This window comes from Crinia signifera, chromosome 5 (assembly GCF_055691185.1).
Source record: "Crinia signifera chromosome 5, ASM5569118v1, whole genome shotgun sequence".
NCBI lineage: Eukaryota > Metazoa > Chordata > Amphibia > Anura > Myobatrachidae > Crinia > Crinia signifera.
Window position 1 is genome coordinate 297,289,189 of NC_139221.1, and position 25,678 is coordinate 297,314,866.

At 47.8% G+C, this 25,678-nt stretch overlaps 1 protein-coding gene across 3 annotated transcripts in view; it reads right to left on the reverse strand.

Annotated features, from left to right (window-relative positions):
• LOC146081227 (macrophage mannose receptor 1-like) overlaps positions 1-25,678 on the reverse strand; it is a 610,592-nt gene that overhangs the window by 450,512 nt on the left and 134,402 nt on the right. For all 3 annotated transcript variants that reach the window (XM_083189333.1, XM_083189332.1, XM_083189334.1), the window contains exons 7-9: positions 15,727-15,909; positions 14,708-14,865; positions 5,310-5,420 (exon numbers count right to left, since the gene is read on the reverse strand). In XM_083189333.1, the coding sequence (XP_083045459.1) occupies positions 5,310-5,420; positions 14,708-14,865; positions 15,727-15,909 (452 nt within the window). The remainder of the gene's footprint in view (positions 1-5,309; positions 5,421-14,707; positions 14,866-15,726; positions 15,910-25,678) is intronic.

Consider the following 25,678-nt stretch of genomic DNA (forward strand, 5'->3'; position numbering starts at 1 on the left):
GCACTGTGGGGCATACAGTACGTGTAACTGGCAGCACTGTGGGGGCATACAGTACGTGTAACTGGCAGCACTGTGGGGGCATACAGTACGTGTATCTAGCACCACTGTGGGGGCATACAGTACGTGTAACTGGCAGCACTGTGGGGGCATACAGTACGTGTAACTGGCAGCACTGTGGGGGCATACAGTACATGTAATTGGCAGCACTGTGGGGGCATACAGTACGTGTAAATGGCAGCACTGTGGGGGCATACAGTACGTGTAACTGGCAGCACTGTGGGGGCATACAGTACGTGTAACTGGCAGCACTGTGGGGGCATACAGTACGTGTACATGGCAGCACTGTGGGGGCATGCAGTACATGCAACTGGCAGCACTGTGGGGGCATGCAGTACATGCAACTGGCAGCACTGTGGGGGCATACAGTATGTGTAACTGGCAGCACTGTGGGGCATACAGTATGTGTAACTGGCAGCACTGCGGGGCATACAGTACGTGTAACTGGCAGCACTGCGGGGCATACAGTACATGTAACTGGCAGCACTGTGGGGCATACAGTACGTGTAACTGGCAGCACTTGGGAGCATGCAGTACGTGTAACTAGCAGCACTGTGGGGGCATACAGTACGTGTAACTGGCAGAACTGTGGGGGCATACAGTGCGTGTAACTGGCAGCACTGTGGGGGCATGCAGTACGTTTAACTGGCAGCACTGTGGGGGCATACAGTACGTGTAACTGGCAGCACTGTGGGGGCATACAGTACGTGTAACTGACAGCACTGTGGGGGCATGCAGTACGTGTAACTGGCAGCACTGTGGGGGCATACAGTACGTGTAACTGGCAGCACTGTGGGGGCATACAGTACGTGTAACTGGAAGCACTGTGGGGGCATACCGTACGTGTAACTGGCGGCACTGTGGGGGCATACAGTACGTGTAACTGGCAGCACTGTGGGGCATGCAGCATGTTTAACTAGCAGCACTGTGGGGGCATACAGTACGTGTAACTGGCAGAACTGTGGGGGCATACAGTGCGTGTAACTGGCAGCACTGTGGGGGCATGCAGTACGTTTAACTGGCAGCACTGTGGGGGCATACAGTACGTGTAACTGGCAGCACTGTGGGGGCATACAGTACGTGTAACTGACAGCACTGTGGGGGCATGCAGTACGTGTAACTGGCAGCACTGTGGGGGCATACAGTACGTGTAACTGGCAGCACTGTGGGGGCATACAGTACGTGTAACTGGAAGCACTGTGGGGGCATACCGTACGTGTAACTGGCGGCACTGTGGGGGCATACAGTACGTGTAACTGGCAGCACTGTGGGGCATGCAGCATGTTTAACTAGCAGCACTGTGGGGGCATACAGTACGTGTAACTGGCAGCACTGTGGGCTGTGGGACATACTTGCCTACATTTGAAAACTAGTTTCAGGAGATTTTAGCTGCTAATAGAAAGTGCCGTGCCCAGGGGTGCTGAGAGGGGGGATGGGGGGGAGCAGGTACAGTTTACACGGGCCCAGGCCTGTCAAGGGGGCCCCAGGCCTGTCAAGGGGGCCCCAGGTCTGGACACACAGGGGTTTTTTATTTGGTGGGAAGTGCGCTATGTCTGAGTGCGCCATAGTCAACTTTTCAGCGGCGGCATTGGGAGTGCGGATGTGGATGGACGTGGGCCAGCATGGGGGCAGCAGCATCACAGAGGTCCTTCCGCTCTCCGACTCCAGGGCCTGCTGAGAGCCCAGCTCATGATTTGGGAGTTTACTCCTGGCAGAGCATGATAACCCCTGGCAGAGCATATTAACCCCTGGCAGAGCATGTAACCCAGTGCAGAGTATGTAACCCCTGGCAGAGCATGTCAACCTCTGGCAGAGCATGTAACCCTGTGTAGAGCATGTAACCCCTGGCAGAGCATGTCAACTCCGGGCAGAGCATGTAACCCATGGCAGAGCATGTAACTCGGGGCAGAGCATGTAACTCCGGGCAGAGCATGTAACCCATGGTAGAGCATGTAACCGATGGCAGAGCATTTAATCCCATGGCAGAGCATTTAATCCCATGGCAGAGCATTTAATCCCATGGCAAAGAGCATGTTAACCCCTGGCAGAGCATGTCAACTCCTGGCAGAGCATGTCAACTCCTGGCAGAGCATGTAACCCCTGGCAGAGCATGTAACCCCTGGCAGAGCATGTAACTCCGGGCAGAGCATGTAACCCATGGCAGAGCATGTAACCCATGGCAGAGCATTTAATCCCATGGCAGAGCATTTAATCCCATGGCAAAGAGCATGTTAACCCCTGGCAGGACATATAACTCTGGGCAGAGCATGTAACCCCTGGCAGAGCAGGTTAATCCCATGGCAAAGAGCATGCAACCCCTGGCAGAGCATGTAACTTCGGGCAGAGCATGTAACCCATGGCAGAGCATTTAACCGATGGCAGAGCATTTAATCCCATGGCAGAGCATTTAATCCCATGGCAAAGAACATGTTAACCCCTGGCAGAGCATGTCAACTCCTGGCAGAGCATGTAACTCCGGGCAGAGCATGTAACTCCGGGCAGAGCATGTAACCCCTGGCAGAGCATGTAACCCATGGCAGAGCATGTAACCGATGGCAGAGCATTTAATCCCATGGCAGAGCATTTAATCCCATGGCAAAGAGCATGTTAACCCCTGGCAGAGCATGTCAACCCCTGGCAGAGCATGTAACTCTGGGCAGAGCATGTAACCCCTGGCAGAGCAGGTTAATCCCATGGCAAAGAGCATGCAACCCCTGGCAGAGCATGTCAACCCCTGGCAGAGCATGTAACTCTGGGCAGAGCATGTAACCACTGGCAGAACATATAACCACTGGCAGAGCATATAACCCATGGCAACGAGCATGTTAACCCCTGGTAGAGCATGTTAACCCCTGGCATCAAGCATGAAGCCCATAGCAATGAGCATTTAGGTAAGTGGAATTTAGAGTATGTGGCATAATATGTGTGGTATTATATGTAATAGACATTACAGTGTGTGGCATAATATGCAATGAGCAGTCAGTCAGCTTGTTGATTGAGTGGTCAGTCAGAGCGTTATGCGGTTAGCATAGTCAGTCAGCTGTTGCGTAGTCACTCTACGTAATCAGTCCGCTGTTGTATTTTGTGAGAGGCAGAAGTATCACAGAGATGGCTGCAGAGAGGCTGACTATCTTTACTTTGCCTCAGAGTGAGGAGGAGGCAATGTCTTTTCTTCAGGGGCAGCATTTCCTCCGAGACCCAGACCTGCCCCAATGGGCACCCGATGAGGCTCTCTATTAGGGAGCAGATGTGGCGCTGTCATATCAGGGCCTGTGGCAAAAAGGTCAGTTTGAGGGCAGCACAGTGGTTTAGCGGGTGCCACTAGACCTTCGTCACCCTTATAAGATTAGTTTTCTGCTGGGCTGAGGAGCTGACCAGTGTGCGGTTCTGCCAACGCAATCTCTCCGTGTACCAGGCCACTACTGTGCAGTATAACAATTTGCTACGGGAGGCCTGTGCTGTCGACCTCCTGTCGCAGCCTCAGCGGAAGATTGGCGGCCCAGGCACCATAGTAGAGGTTGATGAGAGCCTTTTCGTCCGAAGAAAGGCCAATGTTGGACGCCTAATGCCCCAGCAGTGGATCTTTGGGGGCATCTCCAGACAAACCGGACAGTGTTTCCTGATGACAATCAAGAGGCGGGATGCCAGCACGCTCATGGCTGCCATCGAGAGGCACGTGCTCCCGGGGACCACTATCTACAGTGACTGCTGGAGGGCGTACCAGACCGATCAGCTGGAGCAGGCTGGCTATCATTACACCAGGTTCAACCACCGCATCAACTTCGTGGTTCCGGAGAGCGGGGTCCACACGCAAAATATCGAGAGGCTATGGGGTTCCTGTAAGTGGTGCAATAAGCGCACCATCAGCTGGACTCATACCTCCAGGAGTTCATCTGGTGGAAGAAGACTCTTGGCACGGAGGACCCCTTCAAGCGCATCCTACATGCGCTGACCCTGCTCCCCCAGGCCGACAGAGTCCACGTCAACAGCTGCAGCTCCCAAATAATGACTTTTTTTCTAGATTTTCTTGATTTTTGTGTCTTTTGTTGTTCTTAAAATTAATTGTATTGTTATGTAATCAATTTTTTCCTCATTCATCTTCTTTATCTTTTACTAAAAAAACAGTTAACAGTTAACACATGTCGTTATTACTGTCTCCGGTGTATGATTTTGCAGGTGTGAATGTGTTCCTGAAACACTCCCACCATCCACGCCATCCCGAAGCGTGGTGAGCGCAGCATGCCCCTTGAGGGGATGCGGTATGCGTCCTCCCGACCTTTTCATACCCCCACTATCCACGTCGGTGTGGAGTCAAGTTTATATAGTGTGGCGAGAGCAGCGCGCCCTGCGAGGAAACACGGATAAGTTGTATTCCGCCTCCCCTCACCACGCTTCGGGCTCGGTGGCTCGCTACGCTCGCCACACTATATAAAATCAACTCCACGCCGACGTGGATAGTGGGGGTATGAAAAAGGTCGGGAGGATGCGTACCGCATCGCTCGCCACATTACGGGATGGTGTGGATGGTGGAATAAACAAGGTCGACAGCTGACAACCTTCCTTACGTCACTACAATAGAACCTTCCTTAGGTCACTACAATAGATCATTTCTTACTGTATGTCACTACAACACCACCTTCCTTACGTCACTACAATATAACCTTCCTAAGGTCACTACAACAGAACCTTCCTTATGTCACAAGAATAGAACCTTCCTTAGATCACTACAATAGAACCTCCCTAAGATCACAACAGAACCAGCTATAGATTACGATGACAGCACCTTCTTGTCACCTGCCATATCCCTTTCAGCACTACTCTTGTGGTATATGGGCTGGGTTAGATTCAGGATGGGGAATGGGAGGGGGGGGGTAGTTTTAGGCACTAGTGGCAGAACTTAGGGTTTGGCTGCGGGGATTTTGTACCATACTATATGATGTCATGCTAACTGAGCTGTTATATATATGTGTAGGAAATTGGAATATATAGGAGCATCAGACTAAGGAGCTTGGATTGTAGTGATGTACAGGACAGGAATATTATGGTCAGTATATTGTGCAGAATGATATGCATGTGCACTATTATATTGTGCAGAATGATACATTCTCTGCACTTATTACTTACAGAGATCCTGTAACACCTAATACACTGCACATTTATGTCAGTAGAGGATGTAAATGACAGCTGTGGTTATACAGTACATGAATATTAAAGTAACACTCTAAAAATGATCTATAAATAATGTACAGTACCTTGTCGCACCCCTCGTCTACAGGAACGTGATCATGACCATCTGGCAATGGCTTTCTCTTACACATATAGGGAAACTTCTTCTCACACATCTCATCTGCCCAAAGTCCGTCCTGCAGTGGGGAGAACACATTGTTATGGCAGAAACAGGTGTAAGCCATTGTCTAAACTAAGGGCCTAATTCACATTGGCTTAGTAGGTAAGCAGCAAAGATCGCTGTTTTCCGAGTGCTGAAACTCCGCCATGACGAACCACTGCCTATCCCAATCATTCTTTCCCTTTCACCCTCTAACTGGCGTCACCCACTGCCTCTCCATTAATCCTTCTCACTCTTTGCCTGACACCCTCTTTCTAGCATACCACACTGCCTCTCCATGTATCCCACTGTCTGTTCCCATCAAACTTTCCCTGTCACCTACTGCCACCTTCTCCTTATTATCATTTTCCTTTCCCTGACATTATTCGCTATCTCTCTCTCTCATCTCTCCCTGCCAGGGCCTTATAAAGCGCACTTGCCACAAAAAAAGGAGTTGTGTTCTCTAATTACACCACACAGTAGTATTCACAATACACCACATGTAGTGCCACTGATTCACATTATACTACACATCAGTTTCACTTATTCCCATTTCGAAACAGAGTCCATTATTTATGCCCCATACACATAATGCCCAGAGTAGTGCCCCATACACATAATGCACACAGCAATGCCACGCACATATAGCCACACAGTAATGCCGCTTACACATAACGCAAACAGTAATGCCACTTACACATAAAGAACAGGAATTTCACTTACACATAATACCCAGGCTAGTGCTGCTTACAAATAATGCCCAGAATAGTGCCCTTTGACATGTCAAGAGTAGCGCCACTTACACATAATGCCAACAATAGCGGTACTTATGTATAATGTCCACAGTAGCAAAGCTTTCACATAATAATGCCCAGAGCAACGCTGCTTACGCATAATGCCCAGCGAAGCACCCCATAGCCATAATGCCAACCAAAGTGTTGCGAAAAGCCCCAAAGAAAGCGAATGCGAATTTCACCTGAAACAGGGACGCCTAGAACTCGCTCTCAGCAACCCCGGGTAGCATGCAATCAGACTATGCAGCATCTGAAAATCAATAGGCTTACAAGAATCTGCAGCAACAGGCTGTTCCCTATCCCAACCCCTCATGGCTTTTGTGAGCACAAAATATCTTGTAGGATCGTGTACCCCGTGCAGTCGGGCATAGAATGAGATGCCGGCCAAGGCAGCTGCCATTTGCGATTTGGACCTACCCTGTCTATAGTAAGCCCACACGAAAGCTCGCAGTCATCAACTGACTTACATCTGCCTTCTGGGGCCATCTGAAAAGCCACCCAATCCTGCCGAGCAGCCGCATAGACCCTGCAAGTGGAAGGAGCCAGGGATCTCAAGGCTAACTTCGTCATGCCTGCTCTATAATCTGCCATACAGGACATGGACAAGTGAGCCCCTGGGGCCAACTCGTGAAATTTTGTAAAATTGAACCGTGATAAGGCATCCGCGATGCCATTGTCGACCGCGGGAACATGCTGAGCCGTGAAGTGTATGTTGTAGCGCAAGCAATGCAAGACAAGATGTCAAAGCAAACGCAAAGCCTGAGGAGAGGAGATGTGCTGGTTGTTAATTGCATGCACTACCCCCAGGTTATCACACCAAAACCCTATAGTCTGGTGAGCTAATCTGGTGGACCACAATTCCACTGCCACAATAATTGGGAAAAGCTACAATATGAGTAGATTATAGATGAAGCCACGGCCAATCCATGACTGGGGCCATGGGGTGGTGCACCAGTCGCCTTGAAAGAATGCCCCGAAAACAGAAGACCCCACAGCATCAGTAAACAGTTACAGTCTGTAATTCGGGGATGGCTCCGAGGGCCATAACAGCTTGCAATTAAACTGAACCAGGAAAGTAGACCAGACGACCAGGTCGTCACAAATCTCCCAGGACAACCTAACAGTGTGATACCCACGGTAGCCCATTTCAACTTGCGTCAAAAAACCTCCCCAAAACTACCATGCAAAACTAAGGGAACACAGCAAAACTAAAAGGGGGGATCTTAGAATGCACACCCAAGATACATGAGGTGCTATCATGCTGGGACTTGTAGTTCTGCAAAGAAAAATACATGGTGCAGATGCACACTCCATATTATTAATCAATAATAGAGGCTCTTGGTATATTACTTGGCCAATAAATATTTGCCCACCAACCAGCTTCACGGTTGCCTCATTTCTGGTGGGTCCCTAATACTAATCTGGGACGCAGAACCCCGAAAAGGTTGGCATAGGCCAGTCACCCCAGGGCAGCACACAAGTGAAAAACTAAGCTAAAGGTGTATTAATAAGAAAGAAGCAGGAGCTAGGGGTTAAAAAGTGAAGTGCTAGAAAGTATAATATATTAGTGGAAAATAAATAGTGCTAAATAAATGTTAGGGTGTGCCACCCCGAAAGCAACTCAGCCACACCAACCCAAGGGGAGCCGCGCCCCAAATCCATCCCCAAGACTAGCAATTAATGTCAATTTTAGGTCTTACCTATATTGTGCCTCCAGTTTGCAGTCTGGGACCAAGCTGGTAAAATAATATTCAAATCAGGTGGGTGGGGTGCTACTCTAAGTTGAAGGAGTCCCAACCTTCAGGTGTACAGGTGTACACAATATTAGCTTATGGGGGGGGGGGGATCTTAGAATGCACACCCAAGATACATGAGGTGCTATCATGCTGGGACTTGTAGTTCTGCAAAGAAAAATACATGGTGCAGATGCACACTCTATATTATTAATCAATAATAGAGGCTCTTGGTATATTAATTGGCCAATAAATATTTGCCCACCAACCAGCTTCACGGTTGCCTCATTTCTGGTGGGTCCCTAATACTAAGTTTGAATCTGGGATGCGAAACCCCGAAAAGGTTGGCATAGGCCAATCACCCCAGGGCAGCACACAAGTGAAAAACTAAGCTAAAGGTGTATTAATAAGAAAGAAGCAGGAGCTAGGGGTTAAAAAGTGAAGTGCTAGAAAGTATAATATATTAGTGGAAAATAAATAGTGCTAAATAAATGTTAGGGTGTGCCACCCCGAAAGCAACTCAGCCACACCAACCCAAGGGGAGCCGTGCCCCAAATCCATCCCCAAGACTAGCAATTAATGTCAATTTTAGGTCTTACCTATATTGTGCCTCCAGTTTGCAGTCTGGGACCAAGCTGGTAAAATAATATTCAAATCAGGTGGGTGGGGTGCTACTCTAAGTTGAAGGAGTCCCAACCTTCAGGTGTACACAATATTAGCTTATGGGGGGGGGGGGGGGGGATCTTAGAATGCACACCCAAGATACATGAGGTGCTATCATGCTGGGACTTGTAGTTCTGCAAAGAAAAATACATGGTGCAGATGCACACTCCATATTATTAATCAATAATAGAGGCTCTTGGTAAATTAATTGGCCAAGAAATATTTGCCCACCAACCAGCTTCACGTTGGCCTCATTTCAGGTGGGTCCCTAATACTAAGTTTGAATCTGGGGCGCGGAACCCCGAAAAGGTTGGCATAGGCCAATCACCCCAGGGCAGCACACAAGTGAAAAACTAAGCTAAAGGTGTATTAATAAGAAAGAAGCAGGAGCTAGAGGTTAAAAAGTGAAGTGCTAGAAAGTATAATATACTGTATTAGTGGAAAATAAACCGTGCTAAATAAATGTTAGGGTGTGCCACCCGAAAGCAACTCAGCCACTCCAACCCAAGGGGAGCCGCGCCCCAAATCCATCCCCAAGACTAGCAATTAATGTCAATATGGAGTGTGCATCTGCACCATATATTTTTCTTTGCAAAACTAAAAGAACCCAGCAAGGGCTGCACCCGATGCAGCCTGGCCCTCTTCCTCTGTAAGCAGTCCTTAATGAGACCCAAGAGCTTTTCAACCTTGTCAGCCGGCAGGCTCTATGCCCAGGTAGGAAATCATGCATGTGTGGCCCTCGGTCTTGTCAGCAGCAACCAGCAACCCCAAGTCTCTGAAGTGTCTGGGGGTGGACAACAAGACGCACAGATGCTACTGTCCCCTGGTCCCACAAAAAGGAAGTCATCCAGAGAGTGCGCCACACTGCAGCAAAAACGTGTCATACTGGATGCACCTATGCAGAAAAATGCTAAACCTCTCAAAGGAGGAGCAGGAGACAGAGCATCCCATTGGCAGACATTTGTCTAGGAAAAAAGCCCCGTCTAACTTAAAACCCATAAAATGGAATGATTCGGGGTGCAGAGCCAGCAGGCAGAAAGCGGCTTGGCCATGACAGCCCCCCTCCCGAAACTGCGGACCTCCCGAAACTGCTTGCAGAGGACCTCATCAAACAGCTGATAACGGACACTGCAAATCTCATCAGGAATTGCGTAGTTAATGGAAGCACCATGGGGGTACAACAGGTGTTGGATTAATTGGTATTTACAAGGAGCCTTCTTAGGCACCACACCCAAAGGGGAGAAGCACCTAAAAGAGTTTCTTGCTAGGGGCTTCGGCAGGTCGATGGCTTTTGCCGATCACCTCCAACCATATCTCTTTAAACCGCAATCAACATGACTAGAACACCTTTGTGGTTCAGATGAAATTTCTCATCATAATCCCTCCAGGCGCTCCCTTTGTACTACAGGAAGGTCCTGTTCACCAGGAACATATAACGCAGAATGTTTTTGTGGTCCTCAGGCCTAGTATCTAAGTAGCAAATGGAGAAAATCAGAAAACCCTTCAGCCAGTGCTGGTAACTCCTGTAAGAGTTCTTCCCTACACCAGCTGCCTTCTTGGTTTTGTCAAACTCTATCTTCATGTCGGTAGTTAACGTGAAGATGTTGACAAACTTCCCTTTATTAATTTTGCCCTTGATCCCCTTACGCAGGCCCCTAGTGACTGCCGTATTGGTGCAGTGCACCATTTCTGATGAGGGCAGGGGCACAGAAGGAGGCTTGTCCTTCCTAAAGTGCTTGTTGCTGCCAATCTGCTTCGCTACCTCATGCACAACCAACCTAGCTGGTGCTTGGGTGCACCCGACTCCTCGCTACTGGCAGAGGAATGGGATGAGGAGGAGCCAGAAGATGAAGTATCATCATCATGCTCACCAGTACCAGAAGGACCACCTGACTTCAGAGTCCAAAGTTCTTGAGATGTCCCTGCCACCGCATCCCCGGCAGGAACCACTCCGTGAGTGACAGCGACTGAAGAATTGAGAGTCACGGCCAACTGCTTCCTGGCCGATGCCGCCACGTATCCTGAGCTCTGGTCGGAACGCTCTCCCTGGAGGGCTGCGCCACAGCAGCGGCAGCACGATGTGCATCAAATGAGACCTCAGGACAAACATGGACAGGGGTTAGTATGGCATTTTAACTCTGTGAACCCACTGTTGACCCCATGTAGGTGGCTGACGTGGTCCCAACCGAACTGGTGTGTGGAGGGTGAGGAGTATCAAATGCAGGGGAGCTGCCGGAGGCTGAGGCATGAGAGAAAACTCTGCCGACTTTGCCCGGCTGCCAATAAGAGGCCTGGGGAGAGAAGGCACTAAGCCAACCCTGCCTGCCACAAGGCTGACCAACGTGCAACATGTACTGTATGGCTGGTAAGCAGAGGTATGCCCTGGGAGGGGGTGATATCCGAAATGCTGATGGCCCATATAATGGGCTGGGTGGCTGGTGTCCTGAGGGGTGGGAAAGGACCACAACGTGGGCACAGGCGTCCACCGGGGGATGGAAACATGGGCAGAAGGCCCATGCTAAAACTGGCCTGTAAGAAACCAGGCTGCCCACCCTGGGGTCCAGCCCAACCAGGTCTGCGGTTTGGCCGTGTGTGCAGCGCCCATGGCAGCCAGCGGCAGAGGCTGGAAAGGGGGACCCACTGGTAGGGATCCAGGACTGGAGACACAGCAGCTGAGGGGCCCGCCCACCACCACATGTCAGCAGGCGAGCGGTATTGGCCAGCCAGTGGGGTGGGAGAGCCGTGTGCCTTGGACTGGGCATGTTAGAGGGAGGAACAGGTAAGGGCACAAATAACAGATAAGAGGAGAAGGAGATGAAAGAATCAAGGGAGGTAGTAAAACAGAAATAGATGACAGGTATAAAAACAGCCACTTAGAGATGGAGCCACTTACAATCTCTTCCATTGCTGGCGCTCGCCAGAATGCAGGGAGGTGGGGGCAAGTGTTGGGCACCGGGGGGGAACTCCATCGGAATGGTGCATGTGAGCGTCTCGTGCGCATGCACCCCCTTCAGACGGCTGGGGATTCCATCCTGGAAGCATGAGCCACGCTCCATCTGTAGCTCTCTCTGCACATGTTACATCTGCCCCATATGCAGTTCAGCAAGGTTTTGTTCATTTGCAAAAAATGGGCCTGACTTAGACCTGTTTGCTAGGCTGCGTGTAATTGCAGCATAAAGAACACGTAAATGTCGCCAGGTCGAACACTTGCCGAAAGGGAGAGAAATCATTTGATGGTCGCTGACTGACTTTTATTCCGCTCGTCATGTGATGTCAGCTGTCCGCCCCGAGCAGGCATTGCCATGCCTGTATTCTCAGGGGAACCACCAGCATTTTTATGAGGACATTTGGCATTCCCCTGCTGCCCCCCTTGCTCGTCCCCATCCGGACTCACCAAAGCCATTCGCTCCCGTGGTTTGCGCATCCACATAACTGTGCATGCGCAAACCCTGAACATCGGGGCGGGGATGAATTCAGACCCTAACAAGCGGGTCTGAATCGGCCCCAAAATGTGCCCTGCGGTCAGGTCTGAATTAAGGGCCCGATTCAGACCTGTTCGCTAGGCTGCATGTATTCACTGCCTAGCAAGCAGGTGAATGCTGCCATGCCCACACTACGCTGTGAGCAGATGAGTGCACTTACACATCCGCTCCCAATCGCCCTCACAGAGAAAAAATCATTTGATGGTTAATCAGAATCAAATAATTTATTCTCTGTTCTCTCTAAAACATAAGCCAGGACTGACTTTTTAGATGACCTTTTCTGACAAATTACTCCAGGTAGAGAAGAAGAGAGGGAGGGAGAGAAAGAGGAAGGGGGGAATGAGTACTAGAGATGGGTAGCTCACCGCTGAGCCAGTTCAAAGATCCAGTCTTCTAAATGAACCAACTGAGCTGCGAGCTGTTAAAATTGAGTAGCAGTTCCTGAAGCGAGACGGTTCTTCTTTTCCAATCACTGACTGTCAGTGGTGGGAAGAACCATCTCTCTCCAGGAACCGCTGCTCAGTCACACTCACATGCATGGGTCAATCATGACTCCTCCTAGGTGATCCTGGATTGGCTGTCTCTCCTGTCTCTTTGCCGAGTGACATGCCTTGTCCTTGCCTGCCTCTTGTCGGCTCTCTGCCACTGACTATGTGACTGTGTCACTGTGTCCCTCGACCTCCTCGGCTGACTGACTCGGCTCTTGTGGCTCACGACTCGCTGCTCAGAGCCTCAGTCCTTGACGATTCATGCAGCACGCCTCTCTGCCTCAGCTCAGCGTTGCCCACGAGATGGCTCTGTGACACAGCTCACCGCTCAAAGAGCTGACAGAGCCGCTCAACCTCAGACAGACTCAGAGTCTTCCTACTCCCACAGCTCTCGTGGCTCACCTCCAGGGCCAGGCTCTCCTACTGTCCAGCACACGGACTCATGGTACTCCATCTCCTCAAGGGCAGGCCAGGACTCATTGCAATGCAGGCAGCTTAGAGAATATAAAATTTGTACAGTGAAAGTGCATTGTGACGCCATGCAGCCGCTGTGAACCACCTCACATACAATCCAGAGACGCATCTGTTGTGAGGACCATGCCCACCCACTGCTATGTCGCCACCCACCCAACACCTAATTTCTCCCACTGAACGCAGCATCGCCACCCTGTCACAGTCCCCCACCATCACTTAAACTGTGGTTGCATTTTTCACAATGCAACCGCAGTTTAGGTGCTCACATATGATCGCTGCTGCGTGCATACATTATTATTATTATTATTATTATTATTAAATTTTAGGTACTTGTTTCCTAGCACGGCCACACCGATTAGCATCGGGATGGTCGTGTCGGGAAAATCGGGTCGGTCGCATCGCATGCGATTTGGTCGCATGCGATGCGACCGATGCGATCCAATTTTTACATTGGATCCAATGTAAAATGGTCCCTGGGACCCGATTTTACATAGGATTCAATGTAAAACAGCCCCCAGACCCCAATTTCAGCACCCCTGATGGTTGAAATGGCCCCTCATTGGTAACGCCACCCCACGATTGACGCTAACCCGAAGCGTGGCGAGCGCAGCGAGCCCTCGAGGGGCGGCGGTGCGCGTCCTCCGACCTTTTCATACCCCTACTATCCACGTCGGCGTGGAGTTGAGAATAGAATAGTGTGGCGAGCGCAGCGAGCCACCGAGCCCGAAGCGTGGCGAGCGCAGCGAGCCCCGCGAGGGGACGCGGATACCTGTGAAGGGGTTGGGATCATTTGGTCTATTGCATTATGGTAGAAAGTCATTAGGTCGAATCCATTAGGTCGACATGCTAAAAGGTCGACATGATTCTAGGTCGACATGGGAAAAGGTCGACATGATTCTAGGTCGAAAGGTCATTAGTTCGACAGGTCATTAGTTCGACAAGGTCACATGAATAAAAATAGCATGCCCCTCCTCAGAATGAAATTCCTGATTTTTTGACACCAAATGTAAAAAACAAAACACTTTATTTTAAAAGTTCACATTCCACTTCTCCATAAAAAGATAGCGATTGCTACTCGGTGAATCATGGCGAAAAAAACCTTCAAATGTATTCGCCATGTGGTCATTGAATAGGGTGATTCACCGTTTTTGTCAAAAATTTGCCAAACAGCACAAATTCGCCATAAAAACATGGCGAATCAGGCTCATTGAATACCGCCCACTGTGACATCCTGCCTCCAGTGATCGCTCAAGAGGTGGGGCTGCAGCACAGTAAAAAATTCATATAGGGAAGCCACATTAACTGCGACTCCAAGTGCTGCTAAACATCCACTCACTGGCAGTTGGTGAGGCTCTTGGAATGTACTGCAGTCCCACCTCTGGAGCCGCCACTGCTCCCCTCTGTGATCACATGACATGTTTGGGATTATTTACTAAAATGGGAGTTCTATTGAAAATGGGATGTTGCCCATAGCAACCAGTCAGATTTTATTTAGTACATTCTAGAAGTAAATAGATAGAACCTGATTGGTTGCCCATAGCAACATCTTCAATAGAACTCACATCTTAGTAAATAAACCCCATTGCAGTTGTGATTACATGATAACCATATTTATGATTGTGCTTAAAAATGGGAAATAGCACTATATGATTACTGCTGCATATACAGTATGTAACACTTTATGTCCCACCTTAGTTTGTAATAAAACACAATCCTCTTGATTGTTATTGAGGTGAGATGGTTCTGTTCTCTGCCAGACTGTATATGTTACCGGAGACCCGTCACTCCATTCAAAAAGTAGCTGCACCTTCAGGTCATTTAATCCCAGCCAAACATACTCAATGTTTTCTAGAAAACAGAATTAAAAAAATATATTTTCCAACAGTACAGTAATTAAACAATCACACTGCCCCCATAGTACAAATGGAGCCACTGTCATCTATCCTTATAATAGATGAGATGGGCTCCTACTGTAATTCCACATATAGCCCCCACAGTAATTCCACACACTGTCCCCAACTTCCCCACAGTCATACCTCCCAAATTTGAGGGAACCCCATTTGGGAAGCTGGCGTGGCCCGCCGTGGCTTCGGGCAAATGGGGGCATGGCTTTGCAGAATGTCCAGGATTGTGATCAGCTGGTGTCTTAGCACCAAATCCAGACTGCTGTCACCTGTCCAGTTTGACCATGCCTACACTATTGCAGAAAACTGGAAGTAGACCAGCGGCAATGTTGGAAGTGCTTACTATCACTTTATGCTCCTGTAAATTAATAGCTCCTGTCACATTAGTTTTGGTAATGATAAAACAAATGTACTCCCTGTTAAAATGCATTTATGCAGCTGGTGCATACTGTATTTACACCAAATCCAAGGCCAGATTAGCAGCATAAAGAATTTCCCAAATATCTGGTGGTGCTCCCAGCCTCCTGGAAGAGTGGGCAAGTCTCCTGAAGCCACTTCCACATGTCCACAGCTTCCCACTTCCTGAGGGAAGTGGGTGGCATGGACAATCAATTACATCATTTTTACTGTCTATAAGGGGTTTACAGCTCTGCCAACTTAAGACGCCCCCTGATCCACTCATTACCAACCAGGCAACCACCCCCCAGATGGGGCAGCATCAATGTAAATTAGGTCAGAAGTAGAATGAAGCATTATTATTGCATAAATGTTAAGTAATATCTAGTCCCTCATTTAGTTTACTTACCATACTCAAACTGTGAGGCAATGAAGCTCGCTTCCCCAATATTGTGCACACTTACGAGATCCCCTTCTTCCTTCCTGCATGACAGCTTTGCATCATTCCACATTTTTGCCTCTTTATTCAGAGAATAACAGTACCCAGAATAGGGTGTCCAGGAGGGTGGGCAGGAGATGGAATCATCGCTCCCTGTGACAAAAAATATAATATGTTTGAACATTGCATTGAAATATTACATCTATCAGATACAAGCATCTTCTCTTGAGGTTTGTAGAGCAAAGTCAAGTCCAAAGCTGCCACTTACAGTTAGATTTCACTGAATCATTAAGAGTGTTGGCTCTTACCGCTGCAATGCTGCCCCCCCCTCCTGCCTCCCCACCCCCCACTACCACTGGTGCTGGTCCCGTCCGCCAGTGCCCGATGGTCCCCGCCACTGGCACATGTGCAGTAGCTTCTTCAGTACTGCACATGTGCTGGCCCCCAGCCTCTATGGGCTGCTTTGCCAGTAGTCTATAGTAGCATATGCACGGTCAAGGGTGTGGCAGTTTTGTTCTGGAGGGAGGGAACACCTCCCTATGGGACTGCCTTGGTGAATTCCAACTGTGAATCCAGTGCAGTCTCAAAAACTGCATAAGGCTTTACATAGTGGTGGATTTTAACTGGGGGGGGGGGGCTCAGACTCATATATATATATATATATATATATATATATATATATATATATATATAATTTCCAATGGATGGCCGGCACTCCAAACAGCTGAGCAATAGGGCCGGGTGCCCTCCCAGGGGGAGAGAGACAGTCTCACTCCGATATAAAGATGCAGCACGGGTGGCACTCCAGAAATAACGACAATCAGACCAGTGTCAAATTACCAACGTTTCAAATGTTGTATTAACATTTTTCATCAGGGTGTAACACACAAAAATATAAGACAGTATTTATACGTTACCGATTCAGTGGAGGATGACCCCGTCTGCAGAAACTTCCAGTGTGCAGCAGGGGACGGAGCGCACGTGCGTCTGACGCGGCGTACGTGGTGCGGCAGCGCGTCCAGGTCAGAGGATGCTTTCGGGCGGACACATGATCCAGCTTGCTGAGATCAGCGCCGCCTTCCGGCTTCCCCGTTGCCTAGCAACGTCCACACTTGTTGTCACTGCTACAGCCGCGGCTTTCCTATTTCCGTCGCACCCGGATTATCTGTAAACGCAGGAAGAAAATAAACACATTTGTGAACATATTACATACAGCAGCCATGTAGGCTGGAGGTGCTGAAAAGAAAGTTGTGACATTTTAAAATTTAGCATATGACTGCTCGTACAGTATTTCTCAATTAAGCACTGCTGGACCAATTTTGGTATTTCTAATTTAACTGTGGGCATGGACTGTGGGCATTTATATCTAACAGGATATTGTTCAAGGGAGTAAATAGCTAGGGACACATGTACCACCAGTGTATTAGTAAATCCTGGCACTTTTGGGAACTTATCCATAAGGTCTAACCTTAGTGCGGGATTTACTGTAGGAGGTATGTGACTAGATAAAGCGCAATCGTGCTATGCATAGGATTCCTAGGGATAAAGACAGCCCAGCTGTGTGAGCTGTGCTACAGGTAACAAGATAAGCTGCAGTTCTCGTTCAGTCCCTTAGGGGCTAGGGTGTCCATCCGTTTTATCCATTGTACTTCCTTCTGTAGCAACAGACGTCCTCTGTCGCCTCCTCTCCTTAGGGGGGGCACATGGTCCACAAGCTTGTAGCGTAGTTGCACCAGTGTGTGGCCGGCTAGCTTGAAATGTCTGGCCACTGGTTGATCCACTTCTCTACCTGACAGGGCCAGGCGAATTGCCGATCTGTGTTGGCCTGCTCTTTCTCGGAAGCTGCACACTGTTTTGCCCACGTAGGCAAGCCCACATGGGCATTTTATAACGTAAATTACGTATTTGTCATGGCAGCTTAAGACATGCTTGATGGGTAGTCTTTTACCAGAGAAAGGGTGTGTAATGTCCGGGCCTACTTCAAGGTGATTGCATGTTGCACAGCCGATACATCTATATGACCCCGGTTTCTTTGTCATGAAGTGACTTCTTGTTACCTGATTGTACACAGTAACGTCATTTCTCACCAGGAGATCCTTTAGATTCTTCCCTCTTTTATGGCAATTAAGTAATTTGGTATTCTGTAGGGGTTTGAGTCCTGGATCACTTTGGATGATAGGCCAGAGTTGTTTGGATACTTGGGAGATTTTTGGGCTGGAGGTGGTATATTCTGTCACAAAGGGGAGAATGTCCTCTTTGTCTTTTTTGTCTCTCACTTTCAGGCACATCGTTCTGGTTGTCTGCATGGCTTTACTTTTGGCTAATTCAAGCTCTGAACGCCTGTATCCGCGTTGTAGAAATTTAAGCATGAGATCATCCATTTGTGATGCTGCAAGTGTTTCATCACTTGTGATTCTCCGAATCCGGAGGAACTGTGAGAAGGGGAGGCTGCGTTTCATGGCTAGTGGATGGAAGGAGGATGCATGCAGGAAGGTATTCTTGTCAGTGGGCTTGTAGTAGATAGACGTAGACAAATTGTTCTCGCTTTGATTGATAAGTACATCCAAATAGTGGATTTCTGTGTGGCTGCAAGTATACGTAAATTTGGTACTTATGTAGTATCTGGGCTGCCGATTTTGTGATTGTATGCCTTAACTTAAGGCATACAATCAGATGCGATGCGATGCGATGCGATGCGATTTTGCATAGGATTCAATGTTAAGAAGGTCCTGTTCATTTCCCCACTATCCAAGTGGGCATAGAGTTGATTTTATATAGCGTGGCGAGCGCAGCGAGCCACCGAGCCCAAAGCGTGGCGAGCGAAGCGAGCCCCGCGAGGGGACGCATATTTCTTAAAAAGTATTCTGTGTCCCCTCGCGGGGCTCGCTACGCTCGCCACGCTTCGGGCTCGGTGGCTCGCTACGCTCGCCACAGGTTTATATCCAACTCCATGCCCACTTGGATAGTGGGGAAAGGAAAAGGACCCCTTTTTCCCATTGAATTCTATGTTAAAATGGACTCAGACCATTTTAACATTGAATCCTATGGAAAAATCTTGACCATCGCATCGCATACGATGCGATGCGATCCGATCCGATTTCTAAATCGGACGCCCAGATACTACATAAGTACCGTAAATTTTATAGTAGGATCTAACAGATTGATTTCTTTCATGATGTTCTGGAACTCATCTTCATCACCGGTGCAAAGTAGCAAGATGTCGTCGATGTATCGGCAAAATAATCTTAGGCCTGGGCCTATTTTCGGGTTGTCCAGGAACAGCCGTTGCTCTATTTCGAACATATATGCGTTCGCGAACGCTGGTGCTACATTGCTTCCCATAGCGCAGCCAAGTGTTTGTCTGTAGTGGGCGCCATCAAAAAGGAAGAAATTTCTTTTAAGGGTAAGTTCCAGTAATTTAATGAAGAAATCAATCTCGGGTCCCTTGTATTGGGGATTATTGGTAATCAGTTTTCTTACTGCTTGCAGTCCCTTATCGTGCGGAATATTGGTGTAAAGTGACACCACGTCAATGCAACACATCAGACATTTTTCTTTTAAGGGAATCATCCCTTCCAGTTTAGTTAGTAATTCTTGAAGTAGGCCCGGACATTACACACCCTTTCTCTGGTAAAAGACTACCCATCAAGCATGTCTTAAGCTGCCATGACAAATACGTAATTTACGTTATAAAATGCCCATGTGGGCTTGCCTACGTGGGCAAAACAGTGTGCAGCTTCCGAGAAAGAGCAGGCCAACACAGATCGGCAATTCGCCAGGCCCTGTCAGGTAGAGAAGTGGATCAACCAGTGGCCAGACATTTCAAGCTAGCCGGCCACACACTGGTGCAACTACGCTACAAGCTTGTGGACCATGTGCCCCCCCTAAGGAGAGGAGGCGACAGAGGACGTCTGTTGCTACAGAAGGAAGTACAATGGATAAAACGGATGGACACCCTAGCCCCTAAGGGACTGAACGAGAACTGCAGCTTATCTTGTTACCTGTAGCACAGCTCACACAGCTGGGCTGTCTTTATCCCTAGGAATCCTATGCATAGCACGATTGCGCTTTATCTAGTCACATACCTCCTACAGTAAATCCCGCACTAAGGTTAGACCTTATGGATAAGTTCCCAAAAGTGCCAGGATTTACTAATACACTGGTGGTACATGTGTCCCTAGCTATTTACTCCCTTGAACAATATCCTGTTAGATATAAATGCCCACAGTCCATGCCCACAGTTAAATTAGAAATACCAAAATTGGTCCAGCAGTGCTTAATTGAGAAATACTGTACGAGCAGTCATATGCTAAATTTTAAAATGTCACAACTTTCTTTTCAGCACCTCCAGCCTACATGGCTGCTGTATGTAATATGTTCACAAATGTGTTTATTTTCTTCCTGCGTTTACAGATAATCCGGGTGCGACGGAAATAGGAAAGCCGCGGCTGTAGCAGTGACAACAAGTGTGGACGTTGCTAGGCAACGGGGAAGCCGGAAGGCGGCGCTGATCTCAGCAAGCTGGATCATGTGTCCGCCCGAAAGCATCCTCTGACCTGGACGCGCTGACGCACCACGTACGCCGCGTCAGACGCACGTGCGCTCCGTCCCCTGCCGCACACCGGAAGTTTCTGCAGACGGGGTCATCCTCCACTGAATCGGTAACGTATAAATACCGTCTTATATTTTTGTGTGTTACACCCTGATGAAAAATGTTAATACAACATTTGAAACGTTGGTAATTTGACACTGGTCTGATTGTCGTTATTTCTGGAGTGCCACCCGTGCTGCATCTATATATATATATATATGGAGAGAGAGAGAGAGAGAGAGAGGAATTTCGGTCCGGCACTCTCCCTTCAAATGTAGCTGCACCCGGTGGCCTACATATGGATGGACACTTGCAAAAGAAAAGAGCTGGCACTCCAGGGGGACTGTGAACAGAACTTTTATGATTCAGTGGATAACAACTTTTATACTTGCAAAAGAAAAGAGCTGGCGCTCCAGGGGGACTGTGAACAGGCTGGCACGCCCCGTTTTCAAGGCTAAACAACAAAGTGAGGTGACATCATGTCACCTCACTTTGTTGTTTAGCTTTGAAAACGGGGCGTGCCAGCCCCGAAACGTTGGCGCATTTGTTATGCACTGAATCATAAAAGTTCTGTTCACAGTCCCCCTGGAGCGCCAGCTCTTTTCTTTTGCAAGTATAAAAGTTGTTATGCACTGAATTATAAAAGTTCTGTTCACAGTCCCCCTGGAGTGCCAGCTCTTTTCTTTTGCAAGTGTCCATCCAATCCATATGTAGGGCACCGGGGGCAGCTACATTTGAAGGGAGAGTGTCGGACTGAAATTCCTCTCTCTTTCTTTCTCTCTCTCCCTATATAGATGCCTGCTGCAGATCCCTAAAAGCAAAAGTCTGTGCACACCCACTACCTGACTTCTTGTATCTATATCACTATTTGAAACGCTCTCTCATCCGACTAGGCAGAAGATGTCATCCTTGCAATGCTAAATGTATCATTGTGATATGATTAAGCGAGGGCTGTATAGGCATGAGGGCATATAAGAGCCTTGCAATTTTGTGATTGGTATAATAAAGTTAGTTGAAATGTTTCTTACCCCATAGAGTCCAGTGTTGTAGGCAGTGCTATTTTTTAGCAGGAACCAGCAGGAACTCAGTTCCTGAACCTCTAATTAAATATGTAAAATGTACTTTCCATAAGATAAGTTTTATTTTACAGTCACCTGTGAGTGCCTTTGTTTCTAAGTACAATATATACATCTATATCTCCCTCCCTCTCTCTATTATATATATTTTTATTTTTATTTTATTGATCTGCCCCCAGACCTGGAGTTCCTGGACCTATTTTTCCAGAAAAATAGTACTGGTTGTAGGTGTAGCCAATCAGGTATAGAGTGGGTGGTAGCTTATGCAGGGGTATTTAAGGAGTAGTCAGGTGATCCTTCTTCCTCTTTGAGTCTTGATTCCCACCCTCCCTCCCTTGCTTTCTTCAATTACCACCCGGCCTTTCGGCCTTCACACAATTTGGCTTCACAAATATCAATTTATAATTGGCGGGAGGGCGCTCTCGATCAGCGGTCAAGTTTGAAGTACAGGAGGTCACTGTGCGATATTGCCACCCTCTGCCAGGGCGGCTGGTGAGTCCTGCCCCCGAGGGGGGACGATGGCCACTTCCTTGAACTGTCCTCACCATGCAATAGGAGGGACGGTAAGACCGTCACAGTGCGGGCTGTGCCTTGAATTTAATGGGGGCGGTTCATCGCCCTGGTTACAGGTTGGGGCGTTGTAGTCGCTGCCATTGTTAACGTTTGTGACTTAGCTGGTCTCCAAGCGCTCTGCTGGCCATCCCTTTCAATAGGGTCATACCAACAATAAATACTGTTGACCTTTTAAACTTATGCAGTGGTTGACCGTGTGGTTATTTCAGGTTAACGTGTCCGAGTGATTTATTTCTAGGGGTAATAAATGTTAAGTCAAGGTAAAGGTCAATCACAATAATTCAATAGGCGCCTTATCCATGTTGAATCAGAAAGCAGAAGTGTTCACCAATTTCTCTCCATACAGCAGTTAACCTGGCACTCTCATTTGACACCAATCTGCAGAATCTACCACCATACCCTGCTGGAGGCTAGGCAAAGCCAAACCAGGGAGGGGCCAGGCCAGTAATCAGGTAGTAGACTCCTGGTGAATAGCTGGTGTGGTAAAAGAGATTAGGTGATTAAACAGCAGATGCATAGGAGCCACCCACTGCAGGAGCTTTCCTTTTCTAATAATTGCCCTATATTTTTCATCTTTGGCAGTTGACAATAGTAAAAAGGGGTTGGGATCATTTGGCCTACAGCATCATGGTCGACAGTCATTAGGTCGACATGGGAAAAGGTCGACATGGTCGATATGGGAAAAGGTCGACATGGTTCTAGGTCAAAAGGTCATTAGTTCGACAGGTTTAGTTCGACAGGTCATTAGTTCGACAATGTCTATATCAACATTCAAAAGGTCAACATATGGTTTTTCACAGTTTTTTTTACCTGAATGTCAACACAGTCGACATGGACACAGTTTCAAATGCACCACATCCCCTCGCATCGCGAGTGCACGGCGCCTTGCTGAGCTCTGCACACTATTTTATTCTCCCACCACGCCCTAGTGGATGGTATGGCATGAAATACCACCTGTCGGCACATGTCGCCTGATAAAAATGTGAAAAACCCCATGTCAACATTTTGACTGTCAACCTAGACATTGTCGAACTAACGACCTGTCGAACTAAAGACCTTTCGACCTAGAACCATGTCGACCTTTTCCTATGTTGACCTAGACCCATGTCGACCTTTTCCCATGTCGACCTAATGGTGTCAACCTAATGACTGTCAACCATCATGCTGTAGACCAAATGACCGCATCCCAGTAAAAAGATAATGACAATAACATGAATGATAATCATTACCTGTGATGTATATTGTACTAACAAAATGTGTGGAGCTACCTGGAGTAACCAGGCCCATAAATGATATAACTGCTAAGGCAGATTTTATGGTATTTAATGAATGGATGTAATATTTATCTGAACCATTGGGACAAAAACTAAATATATTTTCACCTATCAAATTAAACAATTGACATATCATTAATTTTGTGTATAAATTTGTGCCGATAAATAACGTGTGTTTAATCAACGTTTAGATTTTGCTATTGAGCTAAATTCACAGAAATTACTACTTGTGCTCTCTTTCTTTTTTATACATTTAAGTCTATTAAAAGTTAAGTTTTAAATCTATTCACTATACAACCGAAATTGTTTATTTAAGAGTGCGCCTAAAGAGCACATATGTCTTCCGTTTGCCTCTATGCAAACAAACCTTTTCATACCTCAGTCCAAGTAAGAGAATCGGTGCACCTGTGTAGATTAATAACCTCATTGGCAGTGGTGGTTTTTACCTATGGGCTACAGGGGTGCAGCCCCCCAGGTAAAATCCGACACTGTAGTGAAGCCAGATGCAGTCTGTGAGACTGCACTGGCTTCACTGTGACTGGCAGTGACTTCCTATTGGAAGTCCGACCTGCCAGTCACCAAGGCAGTCCCATTGGGAGGTGTTCCCTCCCTCCGAGACGCCTTTCTGCGGGCTGCCGGGCAAATTCATCAGTTGTGCATGTGCAGAACCTACATCAGTACTGAGCACACGCTGGTCCCGGTGCCTGTCTTTTTTATTGTACAGGCGCCGGGTCAAAGATTCCTTCTATGGGCTGTTGCCAAAGCAGTCCATAGAAGCTGGCTGCATGTGCAGTACATATGTTTGTACTGCGCATGCACCAGTCCAGGCGCCTCTCATCATAGGACAGGCGCCGGGGGCGGGAGGAGAACGGCAATGGCGGCAGCGACAGGGGGAGGGACGTGCTGCGGCCAAAGGCAGCCCCCCTCAAAGGTAGGAGCCGCCACTGCTCATTGGTCTAAAAACATATATTAGGAGCGATAGAATGGTCATAGAAAGCAAAGGACAATAAATAAATCAAATGCTACACCCCAAAGTAAAATATTATACAAGATAAATGCTTTATTCAATAAAAGTTCAAAGGGTAAACAATGCTGATTGGCTGGAGAATTGACTGTTGGGCACAGGCATTTCCTGATTATATGGTTAGTTGAAAGAGGTAGTCTAGAAAGAAAGACTAAGAGGGAACCGGTAGGTTTTTTGGGGCACGCTTTATAAAGTAAATATATAGATAAATGAGTGTTAGATGATAGTACAAGGTACATTCCCTATCTCTCGAGTGATCTCGATGTCTATATTCACCCTGCCCGATATATCCCTATACTACTACTTATGGTTCACCGGCCACCCGAGCCAGGATTCTTTAACCACCAGCATCATCTTACCATAGCGTACGCACTCTTTAAAAGTTATCGGGCAGCGTACAAAGGTACAGCTCCGACCTCCATTGGCACTACTCCGACCACCTCGGCCGTCAATCTATCTCCGGGACTCTCTCATTGGTCCACAATACCTATATCCCACTCCCTCCTAGCCCTTCCTCCCACACACCCCTGTGACCAAGCTACCTGCGAAACACGTGTTAGGACACACGTGGCCACACGTCCCCCACCACTCCCACCTGTGCCGGCAGAGAGAGGAGACGCTGACGGAATCACTCTCCATCTGTCCTCCCATTCAAATGCCACAGCACTATTTCCATCAGTGGAACCCGCTCACTGTAAGAGGCACAGCAGCAGTGACCCCTTCCCCTCACCTTATCTCCCAGGATCGGACTGTCTATACCTCTGAACCATCGCCGGCCGTAGCCGGCTTAGGTAACGGGGAAACCCCTCACATCTCTGTCTCCTGCGTCACTGCCTCTTAAAATCCAATAAGAGCTTACATATACTTACAGCGTTTTGAGATTCACGCTACTTGCATGTAAAATAATGTCATACTATTTACTAGTATTTATGTATCTCCCTGTCAGTGAGCGGTGTTAATTACAATTGTTGCAACGTCTCCCTGCCTTGTTACCATTCTAGACAAGTATCCATATTTGAACACACTGTGCCAGAATCGGCAATTTACATGTTTATTTGTCTATATTCTAATGTCTCTTGGGAGACCCTTTCATGTATCGCAAACATAAGTGTTACCCTGCTCAAAAGCTATAACTAACCTGTGTGCTTTACGTGTTATTTAGAGGTTAATTATTAACCACCTGATTAGTAGATGTGATTGTTTATTCTATCATCCAGGCAATTAGGAACGTGTGAGTTTAAGGATTCCACTGCTTCCTAGATACCTATATTTTCACTCTGCTTAAAAGTTCAAATAACTTGTGTGCTTTGTGTTCTATTTAGAGGTTAATTATCAACCACCATATTGGTAGATCAGATTATTTAATCTATCATCCAGGCAGGGC